The sequence below is a fragment of the Spea bombifrons genome, chromosome 11 (genome assembly GCF_027358695.1).
Source record: "Spea bombifrons isolate aSpeBom1 chromosome 11, aSpeBom1.2.pri, whole genome shotgun sequence".
Lineage (NCBI taxonomy): Eukaryota > Metazoa > Chordata > Amphibia > Anura > Pelobatidae > Spea > Spea bombifrons.
Genome location: NC_071097.1, coordinates 16628659 through 16647295, shown reverse-complemented (window position 1 = coordinate 16647295; position 18637 = coordinate 16628659). Strand labels below are relative to the sequence as shown.

At 40.4% G+C, this 18637-nt stretch overlaps 1 protein-coding gene across 1 annotated transcript in view; it reads right to left on the bottom strand.

The window, feature by feature from the left end:
- Positions 1-1496: 1496 nt before the first annotated feature.
- The window catches only part of NDST2 (N-deacetylase and N-sulfotransferase 2), a 59533-nt gene continuing 42392 nt past the window's right edge, over positions 1497-18637 (bottom strand). Inside the window, exons 3-14 of the mRNA XM_053450558.1 lie at positions 11976-12063; positions 10986-11140; positions 9894-10079; positions 9385-9513; positions 5927-6109; positions 4786-4882; positions 4287-4410; positions 3955-4129; positions 3112-3282; positions 2732-2841; positions 2008-2110; positions 1497-1636 (exon numbers count right to left, since the gene is read on the bottom strand). Coding sequence (XP_053306533.1) covers positions 1511-1636; positions 2008-2110; positions 2732-2841; positions 3112-3282; positions 3955-4129; positions 4287-4410; positions 4786-4882; positions 5927-6109; positions 9385-9513; positions 9894-10079; positions 10986-11140; positions 11976-12063 — 1647 coding nt within the window. The 3' untranslated portion in view covers positions 1497-1510. The remainder of the gene's footprint in view (positions 1637-2007; positions 2111-2731; positions 2842-3111; positions 3283-3954; positions 4130-4286; positions 4411-4785; positions 4883-5926; positions 6110-9384; positions 9514-9893; positions 10080-10985; positions 11141-11975; positions 12064-18637) is intronic.

Sequence of the window (18637 nt, the reverse complement as noted above, 5' to 3'; positions counted from 1 at the left end):
CCTACAGCTTAACTTAAAAAAAAAATAAACGATCCCGCCATCTTCTTCCCCCTTCCCTCACATTCTGTTAAGACAAAATATTGTGTAGCAGGTGCTTTAAATACTAGTGCTATCACTGCCTGAATGACATTAAAGGGTAAAGTCAATCATAAGAGGCGATATTCCATTCCTTCAGACAGAATGGAAATGATAGAGCAGCCTGCATTGCAGTACACTCTCCACATTACTGCAGAAGCTGGACCGTTCCATTAACACAGAGGGGGGGTATGGAAAATGGAGTTCTTTTCCTTGCATACAATTGCAAGAAAACAGTAACGCTCCAACCCCACTCCACAAAACTTGGAATGTTTATTGTGTACCTGAGCTGCCTGAATCCATCGCTATAATCAAAGAATCTGTAAACAGACTTCAGGATTCTAACAGCCCTCCAGTGTGAAACTGTAACCACTGCATTGGCAGTAGAAAGCAGACATTAGACAGGATTTAATTTACCTTAAGCAGGACCGAAGTAAGGTTATGTGTCTCCCAAATACAATAAGAGGCAGATGCTTTGTTTTTATGATGTTCCAGACACATCTAAACACACAGAATTATCAAGCTCTAGTCCCAACAAGTTGAATAGGCTTGCGGGTAACTGTCCTTCCTCAACACAATCTATTTGGTAGCTTCACAGTTCATAAACTAATTAGGAAAATAACTCAACCTCAGCAAATAATTTAATATCCCAGTTTTAAAAAAAAATTAAAATGATTTCATGATTGTTTCTTTACCTTCCCATTACAAAATGTTTTTTTTCCAACAAGTAATGTGTTTACAGGTTTTCTCACTGGTAGTAACAATGCTCAGATGTCTATTAAAAGGCTGAAGATCACTTTTGGGAGACAGAAAACCTATACAGAAATGCCCTGGTCACACACTGTGAATTGCTTACTGCAAGATACAGGCTAGGGAAAGGGGAGAAAACAATTTCCACGGTCGGCTCAAAGCCACGAGGAGAAGAAATCTGAGATCCCAGTGCAACAATGGACTTAAAAAAAGCTCTTTTCCACAGCTTGACGAATTGTAACCAGGAGAGCCAGTGCTACACTGCTGCTAACACAGGTCCATATGGTGCAAATGCCCAGATACGGTCATCCACAACACGAGGCGCTTAACCATACAGCCCAGTTCGGGGACCAATTTTGGTAAACACCTCAGTCCTTGCACAACCTTTCTCGGCATCCTGATTGCCAGAACTTTTGCAACAATTAACACTTTTGTTCGGGAGAAGCACTGTCAGCCTTCTGTAAGGCAATGCCCATTGTAGCACAAGAGGTCCACATAGAACAAGAGTGGTCAATTGGCTTCCACACAGAATGGCCAACTTCCAAAGTGATGTTCATTGCTACAAAAGGGACAGGAAGGTTGTTCATGCAGCAATTAAAGTCCTTCTCAGCTTGGCTCAGTCTGTGCAGTCCTGCGCTGCGGCTGTGTGGATAAGTAGCCTGTAAATGCATGCGGGACACCATGCTCAGCTCCTGTTTGAATTCTGAAGCTCTTCCCGCAGCCATGTTGGTAGAGGGTGACCCAGTCGGTTTAGTAGCTTGGAAAGCTCAATATTGCTTTCACGATAAAAGTCTGCAAGGAAAGTCCGTGACTGTAGAAGAAAAAAAGAATCTATATTTTACAAGAAGGGACAAGGTTAGAAACAGTCGCTAAACCTTTAAAATGGCACAAAATGAAGGCTATACAGAGAGGGAATGAACTCCTTGGACTGTTCTAGATTAAGGCAATTAAGGTTTTAGATTATATTTTGTTGGCCAACGCTTTGTAAAGTTACAGAAACTTTTGGGTCCTTAGAGGTCTTCTTAAGAATGAAGAAACCTCTGTGGTACCACAAGGTTATCTTTTTCATTGTTGGCCGAAAATGTATTACCTTCAACTAAAACCTCCAATTCTGCCTTTGTACAAAAGAGAGATGTAGCCAGTGTATGCCTACTGAGCTTCAGAGGCTTGCAAGACACTTACCGACTGTTCCATGTCAGGATATTTCCGGCCCTTACTCTTCCCTAGACACTTAGTCTTTCCATTCTCTACCACCTGGCACCAAAATCCTTTGGACTCATCAAACCTGGGTATAGAAAATTACAGGGTCAGCTACTAAACAAGGTTCTGATGGTAGGTATTTTATCTACAAGTTATTAAAAAAAGGAAATGTTAGCCATCAATGAACTATTGTACTTCCTGGTTACAGCGGCGAGAAGGACAGTAAATTTAGTCTTTGAATTGTTACCGTGAGGAAGGTTGACAAATACAGTTATGGGGGGGATAAAATGTGGATTTTTAGTCAACCTTTGACTGGTTTCAAAAATGTTTCTAGGTTTGGAAATTAGGCTACAATGTTGTACAGAACCGACCTTGACCACCACCTTGAATACAGCACAGGCTAAAATGACTAAAATGGTACGTAACGATTATATATCACTACACCAAAATTGACTTTGGAAGTCTTAGCTGAATTCACATTGTCAACTTTGTGTTATCAGCCAAATAGAAGGCAACTAAAATTGAAATTGGTCAATAACTGGAATTCCTAAGCTCTATCTTACTGAGGCATACGGTATATTTGAGCTGCTTCTGTATATTTTGAATGTGAACTTAAGCATTACTGTCTCTAGCAACCATTTAATTAAGCAGGACATCCGTGCCATTCTCTGTTTCTCCAATAAGCTACCACTACTTGCTGTCTTACTTGAGGGCCTGAGTGTAATTGAAATGTGGTGTCACACTGAGGAACTTCTGCACGCTCTCCATGGCTGAAGCTGGGTCATTCCGCAGTTCTTGGCCGTCCACAATATGGATCTAAGACAAAATTCTTGTTATCTAGGGAGCCATCAACAATAAAGGTATCCCACACACAAAATTTTTTATCAACCTTGTTACAAAGGGCTTCCAACACACTCAATGAAGTTAGCTTGATGCTTTAGTAACAAAAGAAAAACAAAGCCCATTGAGCAGAAAATGGTTAACTGGGCATGGAAGATGAAGATAAATATTCCAAGATGTAAAATATTAAAATAAAACTGAATGGAACAAAATGTTATTTTTTTTACTAGTGCCTAGCTCACTGACCTGGCTGGCTGGGAAATAGGTCTGCCACCTTTCCAGATGAGTCGCGTACCACCCAGGCGACAAGCAGCGGTTCTGAAGGTTTCGGAGATCTGGTGATGCGTGTGGTCCAGCTGCAATCACCTGCGCAAATGTGTAGTTCATCGCCACAGGATCATTGTGGGCTCGTTGGTGCTGTTAAAGGACACAACATACAATATAAAAACAAGAGAACTTTGTGGGTCACAAGCCAAAATATTTTATTTAAGTAAACCCATGGTTAAGAGCGTCCTCTATGCATCAGTGCTAGGTCTGCTCCAGCAGTTTAGTTCTGCGAACCTGCAAACACTTTCATGTTTACCTTCTGCGATTATAAAAGTGTTCTTTCCCGTTGCAGCATAATTAATGCAAAATGGAGTGGTTCATTCAATAATCAGTGAGACGAAACACAGAACCCCAACATCATTGTCTCTCTGCCTCATTAGGTGTTTCCAATAAAGCAGACTCCACTAAATCTTATATGAAAGGCCTACACAATGTGCACCGTTTTACTTTGGAAGAGGTCTCAAAGTTAACATGGCAGATAAACTGATTAGATAATGCCAACCATGCCACAGGCTGCCATGGAGTGATCATTTAAACTGCAACACGCCAACATAGTTATAGTGATCAGCAAACACAATACACAAGCTACTGATGGATTTAACTGATGAATGTAGCCTGTGTATTGTGTTTGCTCAGCCCTTTGAGGACCTTGAACCTCCAAAGTAATTTCAAGCATGAGCAATTGGTTTAAGATGTTACATTGAAAATAAAATTACCCAAGAAAAATTACATTCATGCACAAATTAGAACAAACCGTATTACCTGGTACCAGGAGTATGCCCGGTCAGCAGGGTTGATCAAGATGCAGATAATTTTTGCTCTAGGAAGTAGAGCAGCAGCTCTCTTTGGAACCACTTCTGTGTCAAAGTAGTTGGCACTCTTCTCGAACATGAAGTCTGTGCTAGCGTTGGAAGGCACAGGGAAGAACTCCATATACCTTGGAGGAAGGAGACGTAATTTGCCTTCAATTCACTAGACATAACTACAGGTGTCCAGAGCTACTTGGAAAACAAAAGAAGGTCTCAAAAGAGTTCCTTAAGAACTACTTTTTCATCAACCAACTCTGAAGTACTCAATTAGCACAAAACACTTACCAGTCAATGCCTCTGTGATAGTTTAATCCGTTAAAGAACTGGATTTCCTCAAACGTGACTGGACTCTGGAAATTGCTCGTGACAGCAGGGTGCATGTTCAAGAAGGAGTACAGAGCCGTCGTACCTAAGGGGAGGTGCATTAGATGAGAACAGGGGTAGACGTGATGGGGAGAACAGCAGTTTACACACATAGACACATATAGAAGTTAAGCTATTTGGAGATAAAAGAGATAATATAGTAGATAGCTGAAGATACAAAGATCACAAAAACCCATCAACCATACCAAAAAAAAAAAAACACTTCTTTCAAAGCTCCCCCTTAATAAATGTATCCAATACATGTGCATGCAGCACTACCATCACTTTTATTGTGAGTGAGGGTGATGGGAGTTGCAGTCTATAAATCCTCATCAGCCAATATAAATACATACACACGGCACATGCACACATGGCTGGCATTTTGAGCCCTAGAGTTAAAGGTAAACAAATCTCAATATACCAGTCTTTTGGGGTCCCACAACCAGAAACTTAGGCAGTCGGTCACAGGTCTTTTCCTTCGACCAAATATCCTTATGCCGCTTGTCGTCACATGGATTCTGTAAAACAAACAGTTTGCACAACAATGATGAACATGATTTTTAAGAGTAAATGAAGACTCACAATCTAATGGAAAGAAAATGGATCCGGTTTAGATCAGTTAAATGACTTGGTGGGCTCGGTGTATGCACATTTGTAATTTGCTAAATGCAAAAACCATAGCAATCGGGGGGTTTAATTATGGGGATGTTTATGGCTCTTGGCCGCTTAAAAAAATCTTGGGCTGTCTGGCAGGAACATGACCAATCTGAAAGTGGAAGCAGCGAAGGAGCTTCTTCCATTAGAGTGCTTGATCTCCAGAGACAGAGAGAAGAGCCAGGGTTTGATTTGATCCAAGTCTGAAAAATATTTCCATTTCTTCACTGAAAATGTATTCCTGAAGCCCCATAAATCATAGAGTGAAGATTAATTGATACCCAAATAGCTATAGATTTGTATGAATTGTGGCCGGTTTGCATTCACAGACTGGAGATTCCCACCCAAGTAACTGCATGTTATTGATATGCATGAACTGAATTTAAAGAAGAATGTGATCATGATATAAAGCCCTGCTGTAATGTTACATCAAAAATATATAATTTGTTGACAGATAAGAACTGTTTGCTCCTTTACTTTGTCGTTGGGCTCATACTACATTTACTAAAACCATATGCCTGTCCCGTGTATGTTTTAATATTTAATTACTGTTTACTCTATGGTCCAGGCAGTTTATAAATGCATATACATGTTTGATGGAGCTAGAACAGATTGGAAGCAGCCCTTGCATTGCACACAAAACGCTGCCTATTATTACATTACCACCGAACACGGAAGCAAAGAAATGCATGCCGCTACGGAACACACGGTGAGATAAAATGTAAAAGGGCCTATCTATATTTCCAGACATCAAAAAAATGAGAAGGGAAAAACACGGCTGCTCCCGTTATCAGTTCCTTCACAAACAAGAATATCAAAAACAGATCAGCAACTCATTACAGAATACAGTAGATACAAAGTTGTTCTGACCACCACCGTCGCATAACGTAACAAGGAAGCCCACTCACCTGCCAAAGAGGGTTCTTTTCTTGTGGGAATATTTCAAAGTATTTCTTTGCCAGCTGGACAGGCGGTAGAGTCTGCAGCCTAAGGTTGGTCCAGCACTGCACAAACTTCACCAGGCTTTCAAATGTATAAAGCCCCAGGCGGTCATTGCCGTAGTTCGAGAGATGTGTCATGAAGATGCTGATCTGTAACAGATGCACACAGAGATTGCCATCTAGGTTAACTTTCCTAAGTAGAGCACTTGGCTGCATAAACACTCATTTATTATTGATTTGGCCTGCGGGGAGATAAGACACAGTAAGTAGGGCGTGGTGCAAGTGATTGGGGTTTCAGACAGACTTCCCATTTTCCCAATAGAATTCACATACGCTACACGTTGAGAAGCCTTTCTGCAACTAACAGAGCTTTGATCGTTAATATTTCATGACCTCTCTATGGTGTCGTGTTTAATATTTCAGCTGAAGGAGAGGAAATCTGCCAGATACTGTGTTCTGCTCTAGTCGTACAACCTTGGAGATCACCAAGAGTCCTTCCCTCAAAGACCATCTTCCTGTAAATTAAATATCAGGATGTGGAATTATGCAGCAGAAGGGATATATATATCTATCTATCTATCTATCTATCTATCTATCTATCTATCTATCTATCTATCTATATATATATATATAAAACGTTTAAGTGACTGGTAGTCACGTCATCATCCAACCACCAGGAATGCGCTGCATATTATACCGCTAGTTTTAATTTAGTACAATGTAACTTTGTGATATTTAGAGTTTTATATAAAATAGTTATAAAGCCGCGTCTATAAGGTTCTGCTCTATGACAATATAATTGCAAATTAATATAGAGGCCCTCGAGTAGCAGTATTCTTAGACCAGCATTGAAAGTGGAGTCTGCTGCGACTGCCGGAGAGGCAGGAGGAGGACACTCTCACCACCGTTAAGCTCCGCTTTGTTTTGATTTAAAGACTCATCCTCACATTCTTCTGGAGGTTGCATGGCATATTTTATTCAGAACAGCTCTGCAGAGGTTTGAAATACACGTCTCTTGATAAGAAAAGTCTAGAAAAGCAATGAAATCCTAAGCTATTAATATTCTGCTGCATTATAAAGAACACGGCAGAAATGCTGTGCGTGCTTTAAGGTGCTGCTATACTTACACAAAACATCAATCACTCTCTCTCTCTCTATTATGCTAAGAGAATAAACCTTAGCAGATCGGTAACCTTTAATAATCTGGAAGGGAGAGGGGCAGATATTGGCATCTGCAGCTTAACACAAGCTATGAAAGTCACAATATATGTGTAACAGATACTGACGGACTAGCCATCTACAGTTTAAGGCATCAGAACACCGAGAACGAATCCTGTTGGACCCTTTCACGGTTAACATAGCACATACATTTGCGTCCTCAAAATTAAAATAGTCATCGGTCAGCAATTTGTAAAAATGACACGTGTGTCCTGGAAAACATGGCTGATGTGGTCACCCTACCCCCATGGGAAATTTATATAGTTGAAGGGTTTTCCATTACCCACCATCATTTGATGGTGGGTAATGGAAAACCCTTCAACTTAAAATTAAGGGGGTAGTAGAAGCATTATTGAACACTCATCTACAGACACCAGACAAGTCAGATCACCACTCATGGACAGCTGTTTCGTCCTTAATGAGTGGTGATCTGGCTACTGCACCTCTTACCCGAGATTTGTCTAAAGGCTGTCCTGTACAGCGGCAATTACTTTCAAGGGATCCATGTATAAAGTGGATATAGAGGCAAAAGGTGATCATTGTTGACCTTATTTGCATGCACCTGCCCAGAATTATATATATAACGGCAATGATTGTTCCTAGCAGAATCCTTTAGTAGGTTTGGGTTAACCTTTTATTTATACTTCACAATAATTATCATCATAAATTGCGCCGGTCTGATGTGACAATGCAATTCACGAATTGTCATCGAAGGATCAGAAGTTAATAAAGTGCAAAGCCCTTACTCTGCTGCTGAGATATACAAGCTACATCTTGCAGATGAAACTCAGCCAAGGTGAAAATAAGATTTTTGGGGGTTTGAGTTCCCTTGGGAACAAAGACCGCAAATATGAACCAGTTGGCCCATCCTGCTGTAAAATAAAAGTTCCTTATTGGCACCTCGGGGCCACCCTGCTTCCACTAGACTGAGCTGTAGTGAGATACAATATATCCCATTTATGTAATCAGAGATGCAGGGTCAATCGAGCCATAGCAGAAACACACCAGGATGAGATGACCCTACACAATTACATTTAAAAAAGTGACTAAAAAAAGGAAAGACTGCACCCCATAGGGGGCTGCACATGTATTCTCAAATATCACTAATCTTACGGAATATCTATATGTCTACCGTCGAAACCGTACAATGCCAGTTACAGACTTCAGAGATGGCATAGCGAGAGGGAAAACTTACGTACAAAGTAATAACGTGTTACATTACCCAGCAGCGCGGTAAACTATTTTTAACTACTTATAGCATGCAGGGTAACTTATACAGCGTATGCCGCAAAAAAAAAAAAAAAAAAAAAAAAAGAAAGAAGGATCAGTCGAGAAGACACAATGCTATTCTGAGATGTACAAAATACAGCCTTAAACAGAAGGGTGCCATGTCAAAGCTCTGAGCCCGACTCCCGCATTATAATAAGGAACAGCAGGAGACATCTCACCCCGCACTTACACAGACAGGTAATTGGCAAACATCTGCTGGCTGTCGCTGGGCCATTTCATGACAGGTCTCCTATTACTGCGAGAGTCACAACAGGACCCAAAGCAGGCGCAGCAAATTTACATAGCATGGCAATGGAGAGGCTGTACGGGGCAATCAGAAGCTGGGCTATCCCAACAAGCCTTCCCTCTTCTTTTAAAGCGAAAGGACAACATAAAAGCACTAGGGGCTTAAACGAACGCAAATGACCAATCTACTTTTCTACAGCAGTTGGATTTTTAAACTTCTTTAACCCGAGATGCATTTTGTCAGAGGAATAAAGACCTTTATAGAAGAAACTCCCTAACTGCGTAGGAACCCATAGCTATAAGTCAGAGCTTGCTGGACACACCTTGAAATATTTTAAGCACTTTGATGTGGATGAAAGTGAATGACTAAACCTGGGAACCTGCAGGAGTAGAGATATTTAAAGGGACAGTCTAATGTCTGACACCTCTACTATAGAGGTGAGCACTTTTATATGCATTCTTCCTCGCAAAAAAAAAAAAAAAAAAAGAAATAAAAAGCACTTTATGAGATGAAAGTGCATGTGAAGGCTGGAGTGTACCTTTAAGCTCCATTTAATATCCCTTATAAAAGTGCCTAAACCACTGGAAAAATCTGGAAAAAAAATAGCAGAACGGGTCCTTATTTTTTATTTTATTTATTTTTTTAACTTGATTGCTTGCAGCTAACGCGACAATGCCAGTTGCAGTCTCACCGGATTCAGAAGGACGGTTAGGAACAGCTCTCCTCCACGGATGGACTTATCCAGTTCTTTGGAGCCCCCGGGGTACTCATTGTAGAATATAGTGTGAGTAAAAAGCCCACAGGTCTGTCGCGGCAGAACCTTTATAAAGAAGACAAATTAAACAAGATGCTAAGGACGCAAAAACATGTCTTACAAATAGATTCTACTACATAAGTGTGTGTTTTTTTTTTTAATAAACATGTTTAAGCATGCCAGGCATTTACTGTAAATGTATGAGCTGTCACAAACACGCTAAACAAAATTAAATCGTTTACGGGTCTGGGTCATGACTTCACAGTGATACTGCACGCTGCCCCATATGCAAACTAACTGGAGTAATTAAGAGTCCGTTTTGCATCATGATAATAAAAATGGCAGCGCCAACTTACTGGTCATATAAAAATCCATAAAACAAGCTCAATATGGCAGATTGATGTAAATCAAATGAAGCAAAACAAGCATGCATAAAGTTCTCCCACCATTATATTACTGTGGATGAATCCTCTCCTGTAGCGGGCCGGCCGGAGATGAGGATACTCTTCTGTGCTGGTAACCTGGATGTTCCACACAGATTTCCATGCCTCATAGAGCTGGCTGTGTATCGGGTAGACGCCGGAATGATGGGGTGCCACCGCATACCCCAAATCTAAGGGAATGCCATGTTCCTACAAGACAGATAGCGTGCATCTTCAAGTTACGATTACCAAAAATCCAACCATCCAATCACATCGCCCGATAAAGTTGTGTTGCAATCAAAGCAAATTCCCTCTTTTTTTGTAAATTAATTATTTTATTCCGGGTTTCGGAAGGGGCTCACTTGCGTTTCACGGATCTGCAGTAACGTTTGATAGATGCAAGGCAGCGTTTCCATAACAACTAAGAAATCAGCATGACTTTACTAATAAACACACTTTTAATTTTGCTAAACTGCTGGATGGATGAAATCCATAACTCTCACTTAAAGCAGATTGCTTTTAGTAAGTGGAAAGCACCCTTAAGATTTGGCTTGATTAGTATGTGGAAGTTATAACAATGTCAATGAAAACGCCTGTGTTCTAGGAATTCTCGCCTTTGCGATTAAGACGGCAAAGTCTTTTGAGACTCACACACGTTATTAGGTACCAGGTTCAGATGGTTTAGGTATCTACTAATTAGGGTCAGTGGTTTTTTTGTGTGTGCATTGATGTCCAGATGCATGCGTCAAGGATTTTGAAAGATATAGGCACTTGTGGAATGCAGAACTACTATGTCTTTCTGATTAGCTAACTTCAAAGGAGGGCAGAGTGCACACATTTATTAGCCCCCGGGTGCAGGGACCGGTTTGTTATGTATAAATAGTAATTGTGTTGACTGACCAGAACAGAACCGGTTCCAGACATATGCCACAGTTAAAGGGAAAAACTATCCATCATATGAATATGATAGGGTTGGCTTTAAGCTATTTTCTCCCCTTGCAAACAGCCACCTCAGGAGAAGGGGGTCAACAGTGATTCCCCACTCGCTTTCCCAAAAGGTAAATATTTTTATACAGCCCCATTGAACACACAATTAAGTTTTAAGCTGAACACTACCAGCGCAAACTGCTTGTTGAGTTTCATCTGCTCAGCCAGGACAGTAACATTGTGGAACAGGTGAGGCTGCATGTGACTCCACATGTGAGGGAACCACCAGAACTCCTTCTTGTGCTGCAGCAGCATGTCATCTCCTTCATCCTCCTCATCGGTACCTGGACAGAGCAGCAGACGTCAGTATAGCCTTGTTTTGGGCAGTCCCACATACTGAACTCCAAGCACCACAGCGGGGCTGGAGACCCTTTAGACTTTTCTGAAACACCAACCCCAATCAGTAAACAAACTATCTTTATTTTTGTAAAGCCAAGAAAAGCCTCAGAATGGAATAAATTCAATTAAACTGAACTGATAATTTTATGTACATTATTGGGAAAGCAGTCATTTCATACATAATAGCCATTTACCAAATGTGTCCATATGCCAAGCGTGTTATTGGGCTTAGCAAACAACTATGGGATTATGTTTACTTTATTATAGAAAATATAGAACTCATACACATGCTAGAAATTGATCCATAGGATCCAAAAGATTGGAGCTTTACGCACTATAGCTTGTCTCGCTTCACTGCAAAGAGAAGCAAACATTATAAAAAGGGACTTGCCACGCCGCCGTTAACGGCCAATGTTTGAGATTGTACACACAGCACTTAGTCCATTCTGCTAGATTTATTAACTGCTCCCGCTTGTATTTGAATGACATCACCAAGGACGTGGATCCAACAATTTGCCGTTCTCGCAGTTCTCCTAGCAATATATATTTATCATCTACAAAACCCACTCTTGAAAATGCGATCCTCTAAATCTATTCAAAACGGACCCACTGTAGCAGCCACACTACTGCTAGGAGCAATGGCAATATTTTTCTATTGTTACACATAAAAAGACATGCTTCAGCTATCTGGTGTATTAACCCCTTCAACATAGATTCCTCTCACTAAGACGGAGTGGTTTTATTAGGCTGAGGAATATAACTTATCTTGCTGCAACTTACCCGTATAGTAGAACTTCCCAGAAAAACCCAGGTTGAAGGTGAAATTAGGAACTAGTGTTCTCAGCTTGCTCTGTGTGTTCAATAGGGCCTACAGGAAAAAAAAATACACATTATTGTTACGAATGCTTGGAAATGAGATACGGGGAGTTTTCAGAACACTTGACAAGTGGGTGATATGTCACGGTAAAAAAAAAAAAACAAGAAAAATGTTAAGCAATCTGTTTTTGTTTGTTTAGCAAATCACAAAACGCTTCCATTAGGAACAATGTGTTTTTCAAAACAAAACGGTACACAAAATAAAAACACAATGGTCAAAAGATAAAGCCCTGATGGCGGTGTCTGAATTTCTCAAAAGCTCACACACTTAAAGTACAGAGTTAGGGACAACTCTTGAGTTCTCCAAAATAACTCTGTTAATTAGACGATGGTAGAATTAATTAGCACTGGACTTGGACTGCACCTTCATTGAGGTATTTTCTCGGCTGCTCGAGAATCCTGTATTCAGGTGCCGTGGGTCCAGGTTAAAGGACAGTTTAATATTCCGAACACCAACATTAAAGAACAACGCAGCCTATCTGGGCAGGAAATCTCTCCTATGGAAACCATGGAGAGCTTGCCATCCTTGCACATGGGTGTCCCCATTCGCAGAGGTCGCAGAGCCAGCACTGGAGCTGACTGGCGGTGAGTATATTCAGCCAAACACATTCCCTGCATGCAAAGGGGAAGGGGCACACACATTCTGCGAAACCCCCCATACATTTGTGAAAGCAACAGCACAAAAATGTAAAATGGCCTCAAACCGTTATTTCATGAAGGTGCATACGATGGCTGGAGCATCACTTTTCAATGTTATAGTTGAGTTTTTACCATGCAGGTAAGCACTAATTACAGTGACCACGTCCCTAGGTTTCTGATGCGGAACATGAAATCCTGCATCGAGTTCAGAGACAACATACAAACACAGAATACAACTCGCCTCTGAGAAAGGGTCAAAATCATTGCAACGCTGAGTGCAAAGATGGCAAATACAGTACTTAAAATACTTGAAGACGTTGATTTATAATATCCTATGGAAGGAAATTCCATTGTTCCATTTGCAAATCAGTTATTAATTACTATTTATTGATTCCCACAGCGCCGTCATATTCTGCATCGCTCTCCAATGGGATTAGACGATTGCTCTGAAAGCGATCTAAATACATGGCACTGTACAAAGACAATATTAAAGCAGTACACATTCATTTGCTGATTCGTGAACATGAAAGATGTTAACCAGCTGCTAGAGAAAACTGCAAAGGCCTGGAAAATAAATTGGTTCACCAAGCAAATCACACCATTTTTATACAAATGAGCCCACTGGAAACAACATAACAGATGGAGGGTTGGGAACCAACTTACTGAATGTCAAGTGAATCTCTTAAGAGCAAATGGAGCTTTTAAACAACTGAAGTTTCAGTGCTGTTGAGGTGTTCTTACATTAAAGGCACATTCTAGCCATCATATGTACTTTAATGTTTGGTCCCTTTCAAATTTCTGCCGTTTTCCTTTTACAAATCCTGGGGGGGGGGGTCTGTAGAAATTCCCTCATATGGATCTGCTCCTTCCCAGCCCCCAGCTGTTTCTGTGCAGGCAGAAGACCACATTTATTTAAATGAAACAGCCACTGATTAGTTGCCTTAAGAAGAATGGCAGCACCGGGGTTCTAGATTCTAGGTCACCTAAGTTATTTTGTTTGTGTTTTTCATTTTTAAGAATACATATTAAAGTTGTACTTTAATAAAATATACTTCTTTATTGGTACTGTCCCTTTAAATGAGTCTTGCTGGAAAGATTGAGCGTCTCCCACTCTAGGAGTCTAGGTTGTAAACTTGTTTTACGGCTGGTAAGTTAAACCGTGAAACAATTTGTTTATGCCAAATAACTTTGGACAAAGTAACTCCTCCAACTTTGATCATGCAATGCAGGTAGGTGCAAACTATACTCCTGCTAACCTTCATGGTTTCCCAGACATGTAGATGCCAAAAGTACAATGAAGCCCCTATACTGGTAAACCCTTGTGTTAGGCTGCAGATGGGACCTCGGCAATAATCTAACAAAGCTATTAGAAAATAAAAGTAATACATAAAGTCGAACCGGGTGAGGGATGGGACTAAAAGCTTTTGGAAGTATATTCTAGTCTAACTACAAGAGCCTGTTACTAGGAGACGTAAAAGGAATTAAATTATATGCTGAGATAGCAGTATGGTGCAGGCTATTCTTAAAAACTAGGACACATTGTAGGAAATTGAGTGTTATGTTTTAATCTGCACACCATTGGAACTAGAAGAAAAATATAAAATTCAAGCTTTCAACACCCCCCCAAAAAGAAACACACACAATCATCCCTATTTGGATGGGCAAGTTATTTATATAAAAAAAGAGTGAAGTATATTATTTCATTACGCCAAATAATTTCCCAAAGTCCGACTTCTTAGGGAACAAGTAACCCTTTGAAACACCATGTCCCTATTGTACAAACAAAACAAAAAAACAAACAAAACATAAATGTGGCTCTTCTTTGGGATCCACCTACAAATCCAAACCCCAAAACGGATGTCACTCCATTTTCAGAAGAAGTCCTAACCACCAGCAAGCTTAGCTGAAACGTATTCTGTGTGTCAAAACACCACAAGTTAACTCATGTCTTGCCAAACAAAAATTTAACAGAAAACCTCACAACCTACCTGAGTGCGCTTATATCATGTGTGAGACTGTGAACCCCAGGAGTTGATTGGCATGGCATCTGGGTACAGCTGCTATGCAGATTATACATATGGGTCCCTGGGGTGGAGCAATTGGAGAGCAGGGTAGGCCAAAAATGGCAGTGAGATTTCTCCTTGGATCAATAAACTGTTTCCCCATATTCATGTGAAAATAAATACTAGGGACAGAGTACACTTAGTAAAAAGTCTGTTCATCACTTATTTTAAGCATAATCCCAAACTATGATAAAAAAAAAATCATCTTTGGTGATAATCAAAACATCCAACTGTTAATGTAAACATTATGCACAACATATGCATTTGTGACAAAATAATAAATGCTTCAATATTATGAAATTCCCTAAAAAAAAATTCTAATATCAAAATGTTTTTCCCCTCTCTCTCTCAATTGGATCATGGATTTCATATATGTTCGTGTATATAAAATTAGACATTATTTTCAAGCAAGCCTAGGACACATTTAGCCGTTTTGGGACCTCTACATCAAATTCAAATCATGCAGCAAACTGCAAGCCTAATGTTATTTCATCCAAATCCCCAAGACTCTCTGGTGTATAAAAAGGAATGCGCAGACACGTTCCCCAAGCGTCAAAAGTCTTCAAGGTTGCTGGATTTCTAGAGATCATATTTCAGGATGCCACCAGAGTTCACAACGCATGTTTTCCCAGTGTATAGAATAAGTATGCCTAAAGCAGGCCAGGGTGGGTATAATGCCTGGCTTTTCATATTTATCTGATTTACACATCTTAATCATTTGTGGACTACGAAACATTATGGAGTCATTCTGAAAACTTGGGTTTGCCTTCGGTGATGAGATTTCTACATGCACAACCTAGACAGAGGTTCCAATCTCCTGGGTGCGAACATGGTCGCAGTTCATTTTCGTTCTGTATTAACACCAGCATACTGAGAATGTCACATTAGTTGTAGAGATTGAAAGAGGTGGTTTTCGGCATCGTGAAAAATACCTAGTTGAAATATTTACAGGTCAGGAGAAGCAGGTCGGCAGGCTTTAAAAGGGTTACCTTACACATGCGTACTTTCGGTATGAGTCTTGCTTTAAACTTTGGTTCAGATAATTAGAGGATTTTTTTCGCATCAAACCTATCTCTGGGCCATATCTAATAAAGGAAGTAAACTGTATTTAGTAACAGATCACCATGGCAATCCTGCTGTTCTGCACCCAGAAAGAAGCATAAATTCTCCTTCCCGTCACTTCTCCAGCCAAGAGCAACATCCATGTGCCAATACCTACAGCAACAGTCGTTCTGGTATCACAACTACTTAGTCTCAAACATCCACAGCAGGAATAACTTACAAAAACAAGAAAAGGGTTGGAAGGTCACAGGATGCTGCTTCCATGATGAGCAGCGGCAGATGTGATGCTATAACTAGGCAATAAGAGACTCTCTCTCTCTATAGTTTTATGTCATTGTATACCGAGCCAAAAACTTTAAAACTGCTACAGGGTATTATGACATTGAACTGGGTTTAAAATGATTTCTTACCTTCTATTTGCGAACATTTATATATAAAGAAAGATTGATATTATAGCCCCTGGCTCAACACAGGTAAGCCTGGATGTGTTTCAGAGTTGTCAAGTGTGATGGCTCCACTATGAGCACTCAATTAACTCAAAGATGCTGGGTCTGCCAACCAATGTTCCTAGCGAAAAAAAAAGTGGCCGGTTGGTTTATAGTCGCTTGTGACCAAAACATATAGCATTCTAAGCAGTTCAATCACAGCAATGTGAACCAGGATAAAGATGTATTTGGGAATGTTGCGTTATTAAATATAATTTCAGCCTTGTGTGCTGCTTATTCGAAGTAAGCAATAGGCATAAACTAAGTTATGTAAATAAGAGGACACAGCAAAGACCGTTCAGACTCATCTGTGTATTTAGATGCCACAATGGCTTTACTGAAAGCTGCACTAAACTAAGGAAGCATTCTGGAGCAACACTTGGTAGTTGGAATAATATTGTTTAGTGTGGATTGCTGGCCTGCATCAAACAAGCCACCAAAGTGAAGCCTCTATGGGGGGAAAAACAGTACCTTTGAAAATGCCATAAGCATTCATGAAGGAAACACTGTTATTACTTTTAGAGGCACAAAGGTGAAAAATCAAAGATGTCTCAACGGGCACCATTGATCCTGCCATTGAAATCTATGAAGTGGACTGCGCAAAATCCTTCCCTGCGGTGAGCAAAAGGTGCCGTGTTGCGAACAATCAGCATGGCAATTCAGGCACTCTCACACAGCAAAAAAAAAAACAAGAAGGGTTTGTTCCATTTTCTACCCTACCAAAACATACTCACCGTTTCGCAGTCTGACTCCAGTATCCGCTATGGCCAGAGGGACAGAGCCGCAGAGGTACTGGACAGAAACAAATGGAAACTCACTCCCTACGCTCTGTATTAATTCCCAATGGGTGACTTCACAGATGTCAGGAACCATTATAGAATCGTTAGAACACATCTGCTCTTTATATAATTCAATTTATCCTAAGATCTATATTAACAACGTTTCTGCACTGAGGCTATGATGACAGCCAGGCTTTTAAGCCATTCCTTAAAGCAGGTTAAAGAGGCAGACATATGGTCCAAGGGAACTGTACAAAATATGCTTGTTCAGCAGCGAGAAACTGACATACAGAATTCTGAAACAAATAGCCAGAAGATGACTGGCAATTATTCTCATTTCTCTTGAGTGAGAACGACATAAGAAAGTAGCCATATCCAAGAGGAGACTTTTACTAAGCAGACAGAAACAAATGTAGAGTCATATACGTATACACAAGTACCGCTTCCTCTATAGTGATAGAATATATACACGTTTGATGCACAGGTACTCATTTCCTATATCCTGTGTTTTTATTTTCTATCAGTGTAATTTTGGAGATACCATCTTTAAACTAAGAGACTATTTATCTAAAGGGAAGATAAGACATGGCCAAAGGTGGCAGAAGAGCATGAAATCAGCTTAAGCTCCTTCTTCTACCCTCAACTTTACAAAGACTGTCTGAAGCAACTAACTCCATACAAGTGGAGGAATGATCTCATCGATGCTGGGAACAGGAAGCTGAGATTGCTGCTCTCATACATATTAGGTGGATTTCTGATCCACATCTCGCTTATTGTAATGCGTACACACTATTACATGTTTGTTTTTGTTTAATTTATTAAATTGTGAAATATAGGATTTCGAAAAAGTGACGGATGCCCTTGAGGAAGATTGCTTTTGAAATAGATAAAACCTCAACTGTATTTCCTAATTTCCGACATGTACTTCTGTAGTGCTGGTTTCCTGGGTAGAACATTAAAAAGTCATCCTCGGCACACTAAGGAAACATGCGGAGCCACAAATTAGCATTACTCATACTCATTACGCATGAACGCAATGGCTGGATCACTACAAACTCTCTGTATACTATATCAGGCCTCCGAGTTAAGGGTTTGTACCGATCTTTCGAACGCATGCAGCTCCCTGCGATTAGCTATATGCAGCGTAGCAGAGATGCATTTTGTGACAAGCCGTGTTGGAACCTGGTGACTCACTTTGTCTGCTTCTTTTGCCTCATTTGACGAATGTTTTGAAGGTGACAGACAGAATGAGGAGTGGGTGGAAAACAGGCTAAAGAGATTTAACATTCTTCTGTACCGGTGGAGATTTAGAGATTGACTGGAGTTACCATGACAGCACATCTGCCACATGATAAGTCCCAGACAAGACCATAAGGCTGCATGAGTCTCACAGAGCCTCATCATGAGAGCATTACAGAGGTTCCACACTCCATGGGTAGTACACGCCGACCATTCTTCTCCTTAGAGGAGTTCCAATCATTTTTATCCCTACTATAAGATTAAACAGAAAATGTCTTAAGACAGACATTTTCTTTTTA